The sequence below is a fragment of the Schistocerca serialis genome, chromosome 7 (assembly GCF_023864345.2).
Source record: "Schistocerca serialis cubense isolate TAMUIC-IGC-003099 chromosome 7, iqSchSeri2.2, whole genome shotgun sequence".
NCBI lineage: Eukaryota > Metazoa > Arthropoda > Insecta > Orthoptera > Acrididae > Schistocerca > Schistocerca serialis.
The window spans coordinates 523,240,142-523,259,969 of NC_064644.1; the positions used below are offsets into that span (position 1 = coordinate 523,240,142).

At 42.7% G+C, this 19,828-nt stretch overlaps 1 protein-coding gene across 1 annotated transcript in view; it reads right to left on the bottom strand.

The window, feature by feature from the left end:
- Positions 1–19,828, bottom strand: part of LOC126413201 (adipokinetic hormone/corazonin-related peptide receptor variant I-like) — a 188,541-nt gene that overhangs the window by 125,002 nt on the left and 43,711 nt on the right. The window contains exons 3-4 of the mRNA XM_050083097.1: positions 15,860–16,017; positions 11,077–11,201 (exon numbers count right to left, since the gene is read on the bottom strand). Coding sequence (XP_049939054.1) covers positions 11,077–11,201; positions 15,860–16,017 — 283 coding nt within the window. The remainder of the gene's footprint in view (positions 1–11,076; positions 11,202–15,859; positions 16,018–19,828) is intronic.

Consider the following 19,828-nt stretch of genomic DNA (forward strand, 5'->3'; position numbering starts at 1 on the left):
CTAAGGTATGACGGAAACAGAAAAAGTAACAAATTTCTTGGGTGTTTTTATAGATGTATTTATGCAGTGTGGTACTACACACCATTCCTAACTCGTATTCTGATACATAAAATTCAAAACAAGACGTCGATGTGAATGAGAGTTAAATGACGTAATATGACATTTATCACAGTTTCCAGAGCACAGTCAAATATCATATCGTTATTATGCATGCATGGAAACACGTAGTCAGCGAAATTAGAACAGAACTACGTACTTTAAATACACTTTTTGGTAATTCCTGGATCGCCTGCTAACCACTTCGGGTTCGTGCCGCTGTAGCGCTGCGGTGCACATGCGCACATCTGAGGCAGATTCCTTTTGATTGGTTGACGCGAAGAGCGCTGGCAACAGCGTCTCGGTTTGCTAGAACAGTACGGCGTCGCTTCCGAAATGCTTACAGAATAATGTTGGGGCTCATCTTCGAAAACAACGTCACTCGACAGAACAGGGCCCAGGTGGCACCTGTCCACACTGAGGACAGACGACTGTGTTTCGCCACTGTTATTTGCAGGTAATAACTGAGCAAGCTAATTCTGCCTTTTCTGGACGAACCTCAAAGGAAGCCACACAACATTGAGCAGCCAGTATGAGAAATTTGATTGTCTTTGCTGAAACAAAATTTGTTTATTCAATAAAATGCGTTGTCCCAGCACTGTGCGACACTGACGGTATGCCCACCAATCGGGAGACATTGCTCCAGGCCGCTATCAAATTTTTGTTTGTTAAAGGGCCGCTCCTATGCCAAGTATGCGAAGTATCTGCTGTGTTCTCCAGCTTCTCATCTGTCACAATGGGTACATCGCTGAGCTATCCTATCCCTATAGAGTGTTACCGAAAAGTAGAGTGTTAGGGTAAAGAACGGACATTTGTGGCATTCGTCTCATGGCCGTCTGTTACTGGGTCTCCCTCACACCATCTAGTTCTGTTGAGTTCACGCTTTGCTGTTCTTAGGAAAATCTAAGTGTCGCATTCCTCGGTAGTCCCATCTGTATTCTGAGCAGCTCAATAATTAATTGCTCAGGTATCCATCTTCAGATGCCCATTTGATTATAATTTGTTGTTTTGTCTCATTAACTTTGAATCAGCGAACTTTTTAACTTATTATTGTCTTTTGTCTGTGCTTTCTTCCATATAATTTAGTACCTCCCAATAGTGTTAGCGACATTTTGCGTCAGATGAACAAAAAGTTTTAGAGAACTTCATTCTCTGCCAATACCTTGTAAACTGTGTGTAAGATTTGGAGCAAATAAAAATCTGTTGAACCCAGACATGATTAAAATTCAAGATTCTTTAATTGTTCCACAACTTTTACATGGTTAAGGAAACCACTAATAACAAATATAAACTGTTGTACATCTACGTTTGTTGCTCAAAGTATTATATTATTGTGTTCAGTGGCCAATCTCAGCCATCAGTTATTATTCATAGAGGTTAAGGAATATTTCCTCTCTCGTCTTGTGTGATGGTTAAGGAAACCACTAATAATGAATACAAACTGTTGTACATCTACGTTTGTTGCTCCAATTAGTATATTATTGTGTTCAGTGGGCAATCTCAGCCATCAGTTATCATTCATAGAGGTTAAGGGACATTTGCTCTCTCGTCATGTGTGATAATAAATTTGTTTGTTGTCTAGGGAACGTTGCGTCGATTGCCTTTAGGATTATAAGGTTGCTGTTTGTTGTTACGTGATAATTTGCCTAAGGATCTTGCAGTATTCAGAAGCTATAACCAATATTTTTACAGCAATGTCACATCATAATGCATGTCCAGAGCGCACTGCACGCACAACTAATAATGAAACAAGCTTCAGTAATATTAAAAAGTAGTTGTTGTGCACGTATTCCAGTTGTGAAGACAGGTCTTAATAATAGTCGCTACATGAAGAAGTGCAATGGCTGATTCCATAAAGTGTACATGTTCATGCTCGAAAATTAAACTACATATTTTGTAGCTTAAATGTGTTCAGAGTTACTTAGTAGGTCACACATATTCAAATTTTTCCAACTGCACATTATTCAGATGATATTGAGACATAGTGTCAGTAGTTGTTCAGTTTTTATAATGACGAACGGAAAGGGGCGAGGGTGGGAGGGGTTTCTCGATCTCTATTGCACAGTGGTTTATAAGTTGGTCACTATTACACGTTATGAATTTAGACGGGAATTGTTCAGTCATTCATTCTCTGTCTGCCATTCATTAAGTTACATGATTTATGTAAGTGTGAGCAACTCATTCAATTTTCTTCTTCATTACCAAAGTCAGAAAGCGTTACATAATTGTTTAGTTGGGTCACGAATTTGATCATAATGTAACAGAGTTTCACTGGAACAGGAGTTGGTTCCATGTGCACTAGTTACTAAATAGACTAGCCGCCTAACTATGTATCCTGTGTGCAGCTCTGGCATTTACATGCGAAACATCACTGCCTGCTATGATGGTGCGATTGCAGAGGCTACCGCAAGTGACAGTAGAGAAAAGCTGATAAGGTTTCTCATACTCATTTTGACAGTCGGCATGAAGCAACCATTCCAACGTGTTAGTAGCACATTATCATAAGTGTACTCCACAGCATATTTCACTTTACACAAGCTCGACCAGCTGGGCACAGCCGGGCACAGCCGAACACACTCAAAAATTACTTTGAAAAATTATCTCTCCAAATTAGTATGTTTAGCTTGAAATGGACGCATGGGTGATTGTGTCAGTTGTCTTTAAGTAAGTATAATTTATTTTTAATTAATGTCCTGTGAAGGGGCTGCTCATGCACCGACGCTTTGCTTCATCTGGAAAGATGAGAAATTATGACTAGTGGCACGACACTACACCCTTCATGTCAGCTACTGCCCAGTTTTGGTGCTGCGTGGCCCACTGAAGACGAGTTTCTCCTTATGCTACTGTGATCAATCCGCTGTTGTGAGGCACTCGATTCCACGGGTACTTTATGCTTTAGTGCCCATGTGTGTTTCAAAGTGCGACATATTACAGTGATTGCACATCAGCAAGGCAAGACTTGTAATAACGAGCACAACAGTCAGTCAGCGAGTTCGGTCTTGCTGACTAACGTCAGTGCCGGTGTCGCATGGCCAGCTGGCTCCAGTTCTACACCATCTAGCGCCCTGAGGAGACCATTATAGTATAGCCTCCGGTAAAAAAGAGTATAAATCAGTCGTTGATACTCAACAATGCAGAAGCGCTACCTGCGCTCTTAGAATCGCAATTACTATTATCTTTTTCCTTTTGTACAAGATAAATGAGAGTATTTTTTGTTTCATTATCTTTAGATTCTGATGTTCTAGCTGACGAACGCTAATTGTTCACAGTCAGTAACTGATACAATTATCTGTAGCAGTAATAGAATTTTGCTGAACATATTTGAAATTAGCAATTGTAATATATCCTGCATATGATTCAGTAAGTAATAATTAAATATTGCCTTGGCCATTTTGTGTAGGCTCATTATTGTAGCGAAGTCATTGAAGACAAAAATTACACAATTTCTTTTAACAGTCATTTAATACTAAAAGCATTGAATAATCTCAATAAATTGAAAACGGCGTCTTGTAATATTTTCCCATTCATATTAGGTCAGAGGTACAGCTTCTTTATTAATAGTAATATCTATAAATCCTTACGCTGTCGTTGCACATAGGCAGCTATCCTGGAGCATCCAGCCTCCCAGAAAAAAAGAATGAAGTATTGTTTGCATTGTTTAAATGGATTATCGCATAATGTTAATGAAAGATTTTTAATCCCTCTTGAGTAAGACGGATGTCTTCACATTGGGACGCGTATGATATTTCTGGCGACAGTACCCTGAGAAAAATTAGCCGTGGCTTTTAACAAACATAAAAGAGTACTTTCAAAACCATTTCATACAATAGGAATAACGGCACAGTTATCGTTGTATGAATCAGTATTCAATTTAATTCATTAAAAAAAATACGCGATACCATTCTGCTATTTTAAGCGACCGGTAATTAGTCTGTCAACTTACTGCACCAGTTTAAAAGTCTTGGGCGTAACGATACTCAGACTACACCTACAAAAGAGATGATTTCATGTAAAATGAGCTGATTCATAGATGCATAGTGTTACGTTTAATGAGTAAATATAATGAAGCCGTTTTTAGGATTTTTTGGTTTGTTTAAATACCACCACCCGAATCCAACAGCGGAAGATATTTCGTACGGCTTTCACTTCAATAGTGCTGCTTTGGGCCGGATGATGGTGGAAAGCTTGTAATTACCGGTCCACATGAGTTTATTTCCAGTATGCACTTCGGTTGACATACGCGCTGCGTTCTCGGCGGACGAGAACGTTAAAGAAAGGCGAGATATCGTGTTATTCAGCCTTCTCGTGAACATGATGGGGTAAAAAGTACAAGAGATGTGTTTTTCAAGCCCATGTATCCAAGAAGCGAATGTGTCGTCAACACGGCACTAAATATAGGTCGTCACTGCGGACGTTTCGTCCAAGTACGAGGGAGTGCTGATAGTAACGTCTCCGAATTTCTTACAAACGTTATTAATAGTCTACATCTTTATTCTTCATGTCTACACAATATTTCCCAAAATAGTCACCCTGGAGACTAATACATTTCTTCCAACAAGAGACCAGATTGTTAATACCGTAACTTTAGAACGTCTGGCTTTGTTATTGGAGCCACAACATGACGTCTTCTTGCACCGCTTCATCGCAGTCAACGTCAGGTCCTCGGAGATGTTGTTGGAGTTTTGGAAACACATGATAATCTGTTGAGGCCAAGTCGGGACTGTATGGAGTATGACGGATGACAGTGAACGCAAGGCGTCGGACTATTGCACACGTAGAAGCACTCGTATATTAGCCTGGCATTGTCGTACTGAAGGATGGGTGCCCCGTGTGTGGACGAACTCTTAGAATTCGAAACTCGATTACAGCACACTGTTTCTCATGCACCGACACAGTATTATACCACACTGCACCTATTCGGAGCCTTCTAGATGCAGAGGACTGAAAATATATAGACATGTACAGATTTATAATGTTAATACATTTGTTTTATTTAAAAATCTGTAAGAGATTTTACATAAAAAAATTCGGAAGCATTACTTTTCAGCACACCCTCATAGATACCCGCTAAGATTTCCAAGAGCAGGTGAGCTTGTAAGGTTTTGAGGACAGAACAACTAATGTGTAAGCTGTAAATATTTTTGGTTTAATGTTGCAATCTTATCAGAGAAATACATGCATTTAGACAGTTTACAATGTGACAATGTTACGACAGTTGTCAAACGAACGCATATCATCCTCAGAAAGTGAAATAATCCTAAACACAACACTGGTAAATTTTAACTAGAAGTTTCTTTACAAAATTATTCTTACGACTATGTCATGATGTTTGCCAGTACTACGATAAGTCATCCAATTTCGGTTCAAAGTTCAGTACTATATAGGATGACAATCAAGTCTACTGGGGATGGTTAGTTATGTGACAAGTTGAGCAAAAGATTACCCAAGGTCGCTCGAGTTTACAGTGGATGCAAGTTGGTTAACCGACAAGTTTACACCTCTGCTCGCGATATTTGTCTTAGCTGCGATGAGCTGTCGTCTTCATGACTGCTCTCATCCTCAAATTCCTGTGAAAACTAAGTAAGCCTTTGCTGATTTTTCCAGCAGAAACTTTCCTTATGTTTCCCGTTAGGCGAGAAAACATGTACTCATCCCTAGTCTTGGAATATGGCAATATGCACACGCATGGCTGGAATAGCTTGCATATTAAAATGCCCTCTCAGTCCTCGCAAGAACACTTAACTATCTGCCTGGTTCGTTTCTCCACAGTTGGAGCTCAGTGACGCTTCAGCTAATCTCTAGCTGAATGTCAGCTGCAGTGAACACAGTGTTCACACAAATTTCTCCTCTGCATCATACAGAGCGTTATGTGCACCACTCTGCACTTGACGCAATTTCAGAGAAGAGTCCCTGAAAATTTAGCTCTTTTCTTTGTTGTAGCCCAACTGTCTCCCCACCTGTGTTCTTTCGTTCTCCAAATCACCGCTTTTTTCGACCAATATGAGCGTTCCCCTTATTTTTGTGGAAACTTTCTCTGCCAATCACAAGGTCCCTACCATTAAACAGCATCAAAATCTTGGCACTTTACTCCCATCTAGTTCGTTTCCGCAATCGGACGTTTCGTGCCTGCTCCAGAGGCCTAAAAGTTACATGTGTACATCACATGTGTACCACTCGCTGTTCACGTGATCAATTGCGTCGCTGGTTTTGATTGTAACCATTTGGAATTCGGAAACACAGCTTTCTAAAGCTTCTTTCTGCCCTACTTCTGGTGGCCCAATACCTGCTCTCCAGTAAGCGTCACCTGACCGGTCGCTGACTCCCGCCGCGGGACGCCTCCCGTGGTGTGGTCTCTGCTTCCACACAAAATGTTTCCTCTCACTCTTTGTTTCACCTTCTGCTCATTGACATACATTGTATAGGAGCGGAGTGTTCATACCATCGATTGAGTGTCATCCCTTTTGCATTACATACTTAAAAGCATATCTGCTCGTTACCACCAAAGTAAGTTTGGTGTCATATTCACCTTCCTGTTATGACGTATATAACTCTTATCTACGGTGCGAAATTGACCTTAATTTATTCTGCCATCTTATAAGCTGCCGCTGGATCTAATACGCCGCCGATGGCAATTCCCTCTGTAAGTCCATCTTTTCAGAGATCGTTACAGGACTTCAGCTGCTCCGTACAGAATGTCAAATCGAACACCTTTCAGCCATCTCATTTACAAACTGTTATTTCATAAGGCTCCCAGTTTCGGCGATATACTATGCCATCTTCAGGCCCCCTAACCGAAGTGTAGGAAGATTCCAGCCTCAGTTCCGGTCTAAATAGGGGCTAGCACTCAAAGGCTGGTATCTGTAGACTTTTCACAGAGCGATCACTTCAATCTTCATCTGCCGACTTGTGCCATAGTCGGCAGATGATGTTTCAAGTGATCATTCTATCAAGCATCTACAGGTACCAATCTTTGAATGCTGGCCCCTATTTTGAATGGAACTGAGGTTGTAATCTGCTTACTCATGGTCAGTGGGCCTGATGATGGCGTAATACAGGGTGTTTCAAAAATGACCGGTATATTTGAAACGGCAATAAAAACTAAACGAGCAGCGATAGAAATACACCGTTTGTTGCAATATGCTTGGGACAACAGTACATTTTCAGGTGGACAAACTTTCGAAATTACAGTAGTTACAATTTTCAACAACAGATGGCGCTGCAAGTGATGTGAAAGATATAGAAGACAATGCAGTCTGTGGGTGCGCCATTCTGTACGTCGTCTTTCTGCTGTAAGTGTGTGCTGTTCACAACGTGCAAGTGTGCTGTAGACAACATGGTTTATTCCTTAGAACAGAGGATTTTTCTGGTGTTGGAATTCCACCGCCTAGAACACAGTGTTGTTGCAACAAGACGAAGTCTTCAACGGAGGTTTAATGTAACCAAAGGACCGAAAAGCAATACAATAAAGGATCTGTTTGAAAAATTTCAACGGACTGGGAACGTGACGGATGAATGTGCTGGAAAGGTAGGGCGACCGCATACGGCAACCACAGAGGGCAACGCGCAGCTAGTGCAGCAGGTGATCCAACAGCGGCCTCGGGTTTCCGTTCGCCGTGTTGCAGCTGCGGTCCAAATGACGCCAACGTCCACGTATTGTCTCATGCGCCAGAGTTTACACCCCTATCCATACAAAATTCAAACGCAGCAACCCCTCAGCGCCGCTACCATTGCTACACGAGAGACATTCGCTAACGATATAGTGCACAGGATTAATGACGGCGATATGCATGTGGGCAGCATTTGGTTTACTGACGAAGCTTATTTTTACCTGGAGGGCTTCATCAATAAACAGAACTGGCGCATATGGGGAACGGAAAAGCCCCATGTTGCAGTCCCATCGTCCCTGCAGCCTCAAAAAGTACTGGTCTGGGCCGCCATTTCTTCCAAAGGAATCACTGGCCCATTTTTCAGATCCGAAACGATTACTGCATCACGCTATCTGGACATTCTTCGTGAATTTGTGGCGGTACAAACTGCCTTAGACGACGCTGCGAACACCTCGTGGTTTATGCAAGATGGTGCCCGGCCACATCGCAAGGCCGAGGTCTTTAATTTCCTGAATGAATATTTCGGTGATCGTGTGATTGCTTTGGGCTATCCGAAACATACAGGAGGCGGCGTGGATTGGCCTCCCTATTCGCCAGACATGAACCCCTGTGATTTCTTTCTGTGGGGACCAGATGTACCGCCAGAATCCAGAAACAATTGAACAGCTGAAGCAGTACATCTCATCTGCATGTGAAGCCATTCCGCCAGACACGTTGTCAAAGGTTCCGGGTAATTTCATTCAGAGACTACGCCATATTATTGCTACGCATGGTGGATATGTGGAAAATATCGTACTATAGAGTTTCCCAGACCGCAGCGCCATCTGTTGTTGAAAATTGTAACTACTGTAATTTCGAATGTTTGTCTGCCTGAAAATGTACTGTTGTCCCAAGCATATTGCAACAAACGGTGTATTTCTATCGCTGCTCGTTTAGTTTTTATTGCCGTTTCAAATATACCGGTCATTTTTGAAACACCCTGTATATCGCTGAAATTGGCAGCTCTAGCAAATAACAGTTTGGAAGTTATACAGCTTAAAGATGTTTGATTTTATGTTCCAAGGCAACTTCGTTCATCTACTAGGAATACTCTCAACCTATATGAAGAGTAAGTCGAACTCAGTGTGTGCCTTAATAGACCCACCACCATGCTAGATTGAATGATGATAGACGTTTTAAAATTTCTTTAAATCACAATTGTATCTTTAGGTTACCAACATGATTGTCACTTATGTGCTACATGCGACTGATGTCACAACTAACGATGCCACCAAAAGGACCAAGTTCCACTTTAACTACTTACAAAAGTAAAACAGTTGCAGCCCACGGTCGCGAAAATGTTTTTGACCTAGGTTTCGGCCACTTCTAAGAGTTCCTTCATCAGAAGTAAATAATTTATATCTGGTATGTCACGTATAAAATAAATATGGAGCCATCTGAGTCTGATGCTGCCGTAGCTCGACATGTAGTGCAGCCCTTAGTGACCTGCCTCTAAGATTTCTATTTTAATATTTTGTGACTAAAGCGTTATCGCTTCATATTTATTTTACACGTCACACGGCAGTTTTAAATGTTTTATTTCTGATGAAGGCACTCTTAGAAGTGGCCGAAACCTAGGTAAAGATGACTTCATTTTCGTGACCGAGGGCTACAACTGTTTTAATTCTATCTTGTAACGGTCGCTGCCAACGCAGCCATGTTTAAAGCTTTAACTACTTACATCATAGGAAACGGCTTGGGTCTGTCAACGAGTAAAATCTGGAGTAACATTATGTTTTAATCAAATGTGTCCAACAAAATATTCTGCGCAAACCAGGTTAGATGCAAATGAGCCAGAACATTGCTTACATAAAGTATCTAAATCATTGAACAGAATACTGTTAGGTGTTCCGATAACAAAATCTTGTATTTGAAAACCCATGCTAGGGATCGCGTGTGGCACAGACACCCCACCTCCAAGCCATGGTCCCCATGTTTCAATAAGACACTGTGCAAGCTGGCGGCGGCTCCACAATGGTGTGGCTTCTGTTTACGTGGAATGGACTGGGTCTTCTGTCCCAACTGAACCGACCATTGACTGGAAATTTTCACGTTCGGCTACTTAAAGACCATCTGCTGCCATTTATGGACTTCTTGCTCCCAATAAAGGAGGCAATTTTTGTGGATGCCTGTGCACCATGTCGGGGGCAATTCAAGCGAACGATTTGGCAACTCAGGTCGCCTGACATGATTCCATAGAAGGATGGATGACAGTGCACCATGTCACCTGGACACAATTGTTCGCGGTTGGATTGAAGAACATTCTGGACAATTCTAGCGAGTGATTTGAGCACCGAGAACGTCCGAAATGAATCCCACGGAACATTTATGGGACATTATCGATAGGTCCGGCACGGTATTAGTAGCTATCCCATGACTTCTGTCACCCTAGTGTATCTTGTCGTAAAGAAGAGACTATAGTCTCTACAAATTTCAATAAAGCAACATTAATTATCTTTGTTACAAGGAATATTGCAGTAATTGACAATCAGAAATATGACCTGCTAGGAAAAGATGCCGTTATCTGAAGTATTCGCAGTAGGAATTTTACACTTGTTTGGTATCGAGAGTTGATCATTAATTATAAGAACCATCAAAGATGCCATAACTTGTGGGATAAAACACTATGCAGCAGCAAAATGTACCATTTCATGAGAGGCATGCTTTAATGTGTTATGCAACCTCAAAAGTGACGTCTCTGCGATTTTAATAATGAATTTTTCTCCCGATTTTTTCCCATAACGTCTCTATAAACAACGAAATACCGTACACTGCTGAGAGAAAGTAACGATCATCATTAGGAACTAGCCGTCGCCGTGAAGGAACTACCAAGTAAAACTTAATACTGTAACTCAAATGAATTTCGTTTTCTTCTGTCATAAAACGGTATCTGAATCACCAACCAGGAAAAATCTGAAGCTTTCTGCTGTACTTACTGAGCTTATTTTCATAAATAATTTAATTATACAGACTAGTTGGGTTGTTAAGTCATGTTTCATTTCCTTTTGCATATTATCTAATGCTTTTCCTTTATCAGTTACATCAACTGTAATTCCGCAGTAGAACCTTACGACTATTGTGGAGTTCTTTTGAAATATTTTACGATAATGTAACACTCTAAAGCCACTATAATTCACAAATATTATAACTCCAGAATGAAATTTTCACTCTGCAGTGGAGTGTGTGCTGATATGAAACTTTCTGGCAGATTAAAACTGTGTGCCCGACCAAGACTCGAACTCGGGACCTTTGCCTTTTGTTTTAATCTGCCAGGAAGTTTCAATATTATAACTGAAAATTTCTATTAGGCCAAGTGTAAATAAAGATATCTTACCTGCGATATTCACTTCTACTTTTACGTCTTGGTCTCCACAGGTGGAAGGCACCGTAGATGATAGGATTCACCAGGCTGTTTGACATCCCAAAGAAGAAGATCCCCGACTGCAAATCCTCGCTCAGCTGAAATAATGAGTAATAAACGAATTACAAGTCACAGTAGTTTCTCTGCACAATACCACATCTATGAAATATTTTTAGTGACTCATAGGTGTAGAAATCTAAACGTTTGGAAACTTAGTGTATTTGAGAATTCACTGGGCTAAAGAAACTTTGCGCATTACTCACGGTAATATAAAAACGAAACTACTTGTTCGATACGACACAAATCACTTGCATAATGATTTTATTAGTAATTCCACCGCTTGGAATTCATTTTATATTGTTTTACACATATATTGTAGAATGAGTATACCAGCTGGAGGGCGGTATTGGAAATTCTATTTTTGCTGGATTTGAGGAAAGCTGAAATCTGTGCGCATATTAGTTAGACACACGTATGGGGAACTAAGGACACGATATAATTAACTATGTTAGGTTTTCTTGTCAACTTCACCGCCGGAAAATGATTAGCACTTCCTCCCTTGAAATGTTTCTGAGTTTCGTTTCACGACCTCCGAACATCTCTCAGAAAATTTCGTACACTTTTCTTCTAGAACCTGCTACTATTTACAAACAGACTGATACCAAGTGAAGTGTGAAGATAGATGCCATCATTTTCCGTTATGAACATTTAGTGTCACGTTTCTAATTTTTTAAGTTATTCTTCAGTATCAACGTCAGGTAGGGCGAGTATTGTGCGCCTCAAGTGCGGGTGACTGTGACAAATGCATGTAAAGGGCAGGGCTGTGTTAGTGCAGTTGATGACGACGATGGCGGGATGTAGGTGAAGTTAAAGGTAGTTTCTGCGCGTAGCCTACTTGTCTCGAGTAACTACATTCTCACTGAACTAATGAAGCGTATGACTGTAATTTGCAGGATAATAAATAACAATGAGATTACTTCAGGTCAACAGTTCAAATAATACTTTCATCTGACCGAGCGAGGTGGCTCAGTGGTTCGACACTGGACTCGCATTCGGGAGGACGACGGTTCAATCCCGCGTCCGGCCATCCTGATTTAGGTTTTCCGTGATTTCCCTAAATCGCTCCAGGCAAATGCCGGGATGGTTCCTTTCAAAGGGCACGGCCGACTTCCTTCCCCGTCCTTCCCTAATCCGATGAGACCGATGACCTCGCTGTCTGGTCTCCTTCCCCAAAACAACCAATACTTTCATCTGAGCAGTAGGATAACTCTTTAAAAAATGATGCAATGTGTATGCAATCCCGACGAGAAAATTCTAGGGAAATGATTGAGAAATCTAGGGCATCATGCAATGAAGTATTACTTCATGTATAAAATCATTGGATCCGAGCGCAAACCACATGAAAATATCTTTGCAGTGCCTGAATGCGTTAGAAAAGAACTATATCGAATACCTGCTCTCAAAGAGCAAAATTCCGCTGTGGAATTTTGCCTGGGTAATCACTCACGAGACATGTTGTATGGGTATACAAATTCCTTATAGCGGAACGAGGCTTAAGAGGTGCCGAAGATTCCGTCCACATCCGCCTCGACTCCGCTTCTCGGAGGTAGTTGGTAAGAGTTCTTCGGCCGGTGGCTCAGCAGAAGCTTTTCGAGTCGCAGGCCGCGGCGAAACTGCGACACAATCGCGATAGCAGTCACACCGCCAACATCAGCATGTCGAGCAGACGGCAGTGGTTGTCGCTGGCGAAGATATCCTTAGGAAACAGCAGTGGCTGGTTAACCAACCTGATTTCTCCAGGATTCCAACTGACCAACTCCTGTCCAGGTCTTTTTGTCCAAGGCTCCAACTATATAGAAATCTGACGTAAGATTTTCATCTCTCCTTGCTCTTAATTTCTCTATGACCTATTTTTACAGGTTCGTTGATTGTACGTTCAAAAGACAATGGCGTGTAGTTCTACAAGCTCGTGACTTGCACTAACTCTTCTAGGTGCCACTTTGTTCATCTGTCCCAAATACTTCGTCAGAATCACGTAGAATTTGTCTAACTGACTATCAAGCGTTTCTGTCGATGGAAATTTTATTTTTCCAACCACCGGATTTCTATCAGCTCGTTGTTATCTAGCACCATCCTTGGTGTAGTTGTTTCACCCTTCGCAGCCATCCGAGTCCAATACCTTAACTTACGTCCCCAAGTCACTAGATAGGCCACTTCTAGTTCACTGCACTACGCAAATGTTCCACTAGACTGGAGAGGCAGGAAACCCACTTACGTTTTTCTAACGAATCGATAATGATATTGCTCTCTGATTTAACAAGATAATCATATCCACTCTAACAAAATGGTTACGGTTCTTTTCAGTGGATTTTCGCTTTGGACAATTTAAAATGTTGAAAAGTTTTCCTCGTGCTATTACGGTTCACATATGTCTTTAGTCACACAGTAGCTGCAGACATTCTTGAAATAAAGCTTCAGATATTTCATGACCAGTTTTGAATTAGCTTTCCTAAAGCTTTGGGGCTGGGGTCAAGAAATGCTACATCCACCAAGCATTCCGTTTCTCCAAACGCATTTTGGTGTACACCCAATTATATGAGAAGCCTATCGTCTTACAATGTCAGAAATGTTAGTTAAAAATGTACTCTTGTGATTATAGGAATTTCAGCGGGAGTACGACATTCTCTCTATTTCTTAGTAAAGCACTGTTCTGAGTAATCACATCAAGTTTGTCTCAAGTTACTTTGTACTTGGGCTTCAGTCAGATTAAAAAAAAATCGTTTTCCTTCACATGATACTTGTCATTATCCGTTTGAACCATTATTTGTGCATATTTCTGACAAAATATCTTCCTTATTCCTCCAGATCCTAGCAGATACGTATGCTCAGAATAGGTAGTACTGGCCCTGAAAAGAACTATTTCTAGCCTGAAACTTCCTAGCAGATTAAAACTGTGTGCCCGACCGAGACTCCAACTCGGGACCTTTGCCTTTCGCGGGCAAGTGCTCTACCAACTGAGCTACCGAAGTACGACTCACGCCCGGTACTCACAGCTTTACTTCTGCCAGTACCTCGTCTCCTACCTTCCAAACTTTACAGAAGCTCTCCTGCGAACCTAGCAGAACTAGCACTCCTGAAAGAAAGGATATTGCGGAGACATGGCTTAGCCACAGCCTGGGGGATGTTTCCAGAATGAGATTTTCACTCTGCAGCGGAGTGTGCGCCGATATGAAACTTCCTGGCAGATTAAAACTGTGTGCCTGACCGAGACTCGAACTCGGGACCTTTGCCTTTCGCGGGCAAGTGCTCTACCAACTGAGCTACCGAACCACGACTCGCGCCTGGTAATCACAGCTTTACTTCTGCTAGTACATCGTCTCCTACCTTCCTGGTTCGCAGGAGAGCTTCTGTAAAGTTTGGAAGGTAGGAGACGAGGTACTAGCAGAAGTACAGCTGTGAGTACAGGGCGTGAGTCGTGCTTCGGTAGCTCAGTTGGTAGAGCACTTGCCCGCGAAAGGCAAAGGTCCCGAGTTCGAGTCTCGGTCAGGCACACAGTTTTAATCTGCCAGGAAGTTTCATATCAGCACACACTCCGCTGCAGAGTGAAAATCTCATTCTGGTATTTCTAGCTTTTTGTTTGCTGTTCATGTTCGTTTGGTCATTGCACAGTGATGAAATGATCTGTCACCGACAACAAAGAAGCGTAGGCGTGTGTATACACGACTCAAAAAGTAATCTTTAGTGAGGTTCCTCCCTTACAGCGATATGGTTTCCCTCACAAGAAATGGAGCCAACAAGTATCCAAAGGAAGTGGGTAACTTGGAGAATCCTGTCGTGTGACTAGGGCGTCCCTCGAGTAGACTGTTCGCCGGGTGCAAGTCTTTCGATTTGACGCCGCTTCGGCGACTTGCGCGTCGATGGGGATGAAATAATGATGATTAGGACAACACAACACCCAGTCCCTGAGTGGAGAAAATCTCCCACCCAGCCGGGAGTCGAACCTAAGCCCTTAGGATTGACTTTCTGTCGCGCTGACCACTCAGCTACCGGGGGCGGAGCTGAACACACTATGATTAGACGTTACACAGGCGTTGCAGCCGTGAAGGTGGAAGCTGTAATTTAACAGCAAAATTTTCTGTGATTGTGGTGAAGTGTCCTATCAGTTATTCTGTGTGCAGTCTCGAATATCTATGGCTGAGGACCAATGCTGCTATTTATGTCGCCCAATACTGGGCCTAAAACTTGGGAAAAAGTGACAAAGATAAAGAGTGTGACATGTAAAGTCGCCCAGACGCGAGAATGAAGGGTACCAATTCAGTTAAATGTGCCATACTGATCAAAAATGGTTCAAATGGCTCTGAGCACAATGCGGCTTAACTTCTGAGGTCATCAGTCACCTGGAACTTAGAACTACTTAAACCTAACTAACCTAAGGACAGCACACACATTTATGCCCGAGGCAGGATTCGAACCTGCAACCGTAGCGGTCGCGCTGTTCCAGACTGTAGCGCCTAGAACCGCTCGGCCACACCGGCCGGCAATACTGATCATTCAAGACATTTACCAACAAAGAGCAACACGTTGCTTCATTTGACAATTTTGATCCTTACAACACTATGTTTAGTAACAGTCTTGAATGTTAGAAAATATCTAACAAGTCTGTAGTGAGTAAGAAGAGTCTCCACCCTAGTAATAGTACGACTAGTGTGCATGACGGAAGTGGATAACACATGAGCGGGCGCGGGGCGCGACGTACGTGCTTGTCCGGGTTGAGGAAGAGGAAGATGATCATCATGGTGTAGTAGGGCGTCCAGCAGACGACGAAGGCGGCCACGATGAGCAGCGAGATGCGCACCGAGGTGGCCTTGGCGCGCCGGATGAGGCGGCGCCGGTTGTCGCCCGCCGCGTCGCCGCCTCCGCCGCCGCCGCCGCCGCCACCCTTGCTGCCGCGCTCCGCCTCCAGCCGGAACGCGCGCTCGCTGCCTACGCATGCGCGAGAAAAGCGACTCCGAGCAGCCGTCACTTGTCACAGCCCGAGTCCCACGAAACAGACAGGCCTGGCGCGTAACTCACGGAGGTAGGCCTCAACTCGCTCGCTCGCTCAGCTCAGCTCAGCAGACAACTTTACTTTTGTGTTCTGCCCTCAGCAGGGTTTTCATGGGGGAAGCCTCGTCAGATAGGTCCACCGCATGAGCGTCTAGGGGAGTGATTCCAGCGGTGGTTTCCCGTTGCCTTCCACTGGTGGTGATGAAATGATAATGAGGACAACACAACACTCAATCCCTGAGCAGAGAAAATCTCCGACCCAGCTGGGAATCGAACCCGGGCCCCTTCGCGTGACAGACCGCCGCACTGACCACTTTTTTTTTGTCTATCTCTTTTTGTTCTATCTTGTTCGTTGAATTTGTTCGTTCAGGTTGTTTGTTGATACGTTTACTCAGTTTTTTTATAACATTTATATTTAGATTAAAGTTCAGTCTTGATCACGTTATGTCTGTTTTAATGAGTAACCGGTTTCGGTTTTTTCTATAAAACCATCATCAGACCCATTGGCTCCCTTGGGTTGGTAGGTGGAGCTCTCCTTGCTGCTGTGCAGTCAACTGCCCCTCAGGGGCCTCTCACAGTAGATATGCTTGCATGTGGTTACGCAATTCACTTATCAACGACGCCGCTCGGCCCTTACAAAGACTAAGGTCGAGTGGCTGAGTTCTCAAGCAGCCTTTAACACATGGAGATAACGCCTTATACACAGGCCTGCAGACTCCGCCACAGCATGTTATCCAGTCTGTGCAGCGTGCGCTTGTATCTTGAGCTATCTTTTTTATAACAGATGGTAGCTAACACTATGAACTAACACGCTGAGCTACCGTGCCGGCCGGGGCGGACTCAGCACACAAAACGAGTTTCTAAACCTGTCAGTTCGGAGCTCGTTGTGTATGTACTAACGACATGTTGTGTACATAGTTCCGCGTAGTCAGGGCGTACACAACTTTCCCACTAGAGCGCGCCCCGCTAAGCACAACAGCGCAGGCGCAGCGCTCGTCCGTCTCCGCTCTACGAGATGGCGCTGCCATAAAGACGGACCAAATTCTGCTTCCGCCGATCGGAGTATTAATATGTAACGCAGCCAGTGAGATTGCTGCTAACGTAGAATCTTTTCTCCTCGCGGATCACAGTCGCGCAGTAATACATGAACGCGCGAGGTATTATAACGAGTGTACAGACCTCCGATTAGTCAGTCTGCATTTGTCTGCATTAGTGTGTAGTCAAGTTTCAGTCTGCGCCTAATAGGATTGTCATATTCCTGTACATCGCCATGAAGAGAAATGTATAGACACTTTGTCAAGTATAAGAGATCTGAGCATAAGATTAACGTACCAAGACCAAGGGAACTTCAGATTGTCCATTGTAAATAGCATCCAGAACCAAGTTAAGTTATTTTTATGCTTGTTATTTTTAATAAATGTGTGTGAAAATTAATCAAGTTCTGTTTAAATTTGGTCACCGTCGATCTGCTACTCTAAACGCTTTTATATCGTTTGACCTAACTGCAGAAGATAAACACGCCACGATAAGACCACGAGACATATTGCTGTCACTCTCCTACTTCGTTAGAGCGACGAGTCAAATAATCTGATGGTGTGTGTACCGAAGGTCTTACATTACGCACACCACACGACAATTGCATCTTCTACTGGAATCTGTTATTATGAAGTCTTCCTGATTAACAGTACTACAAAAAAAATTAATTCAAGATCAATCTCGATATAAATGGTATAACCGCTTGTTTGTAGCATTTACCCTCCTCTGCTTAACAGTCCACATTTCATACAAGAAGAGGTGCCTCCTGCAACTGATAATTATTTTGGCGTCCGATGACCGAAGCAGTCTGGTCCCTTTAATCCCCCCCCCAATTATTTTGGCCAGATTTTAATTTTCTTCTACCCCAGTACAGCTGCAAATAATTGTAAGTATGTCTATGGACTTCCGATCATTGTAGGTCTAATAACAGAAAGATTCCATAATAGCGGATTCCAGCAGATGATGCTATTCTCGTTTGCACGTACACACCTAGTTACGAGTTAACATGTGTAGAAACATAGTTTCCTAAGTTGAGCGAGCGAGCGAGCGAGCGCAAGCCTACCTTCGTGACGTACTTGCCGCGGCCTGTCTTTTTCTTAGGCCTCGTCACAGTCCTACAGCACTCTAAAACAAGGGACGAAAAGCAGCTCCTGCTGCTGAAAGCGAATAACATGGCCTTCAAAGTGATTTGTAGTGGCTTCAGTACCTAACAAGGACATTTATGTGCAACTTGGAGAATACCGAACACACTATGAAGAGGAGTTGCACAGGTTGTAATGGTTCTTTATTTACGTGACCATTACGGCACTCTAACCCCAGTTCTCGATACCAGCAATATCGTACTACTTTTCTGCGAAGTAACAGACATATTTTTGTAACAATATTCATATTTGCTTTTATTAATGTACGGGTAGTCCGATATATCGATGTATTACAGTGATATGGTTCTTGTGTGTATTCATTTCTGTGAGACTGTCATAATCTTTGACTTACTTGTAACCGTTTTGGCGCGAATGCTCACAGGGCAGTCTTTGTTTCACTTTGCAGACGTTAATTTGTTACTTCGCTTTGTAAGAGAACAGTCAAGTCTTTTGTTCGGTTAAAGTGGAAATTTAATATTTGAAGATGGATACAAAACTGTTTTCTTGATGATGTGACAATTAAGAAGAAGTATATGTGAATTTACAAGAAGTTTAATAAAAATGTGGATCGTGAACACCAAGTCAAAAATCATTTCTACCATACCATTGTTCTGATCTGGGATTGTTTGATCATTAAGAATTTCCTGAAAAACGCATTTGTTAGGTCTTCAAATATTGCTCAAATGCAGATCTGGACCTTCTAGCAGTCAAAGTGGAATCACCCTAGAATCAACAAGATGAGCCATAACAACTTCGACGAAATCTACGTGGGAATCCATTCAAGATAAGTGCCAAAATTAATGACCTTTTTACAGCGACTTCATTCATTCCATTCTAACGATACCATCCACAGTCAATAACTTTGTTGTTGCCCGATAAAGCGAACATATGCTGCGTGAGCAACATTATTAATCTGATTTCTAACCTACGTTGCAAGTGGTGGTATTGTTAGAAGGTGTTGCAGCCGTGAAGCTGAAATAGATGTTTGAATATTTTCCTAACAAAGAAATTATGTTACAGACACTGCTACAAAATGCTGCCAACCTCTGGCTCTACAAAGAGGTGATAAAAAGCGATATGCACGTATACAGATGGCGGTATTATCACGTACGCTGGCTATAAAAGGACATTGCATTGGCGGAGCTGTCATTTGGACGCAAGTGATTCGTGTGAAAGACTTTCCGTCGTGATTTCGGCCGCACGACAGTAATTAACTGACTTTCAACGCAAAATGGTTGTTGACACATGGGTCATTCCATTTCGGAATCCAATATTCCGATGTCCACAGTATCAAGAGCGTGCAGAGAATACCAGATTTCAGGCATTGAATCTCGCCAGTGCGAACAACACAGTGGCCGATGGGCTTCAATTAACGACCAAGAATAGCGGCGTTTGCATACAGTTGTCAGCGTTAGCAGACAAACAAGACTCCGTTAAGTAACCGAAGAAATCAATGCGAGACGTACGACGAACATGTCCGTTAGGACAGTGCAGCGAAATGT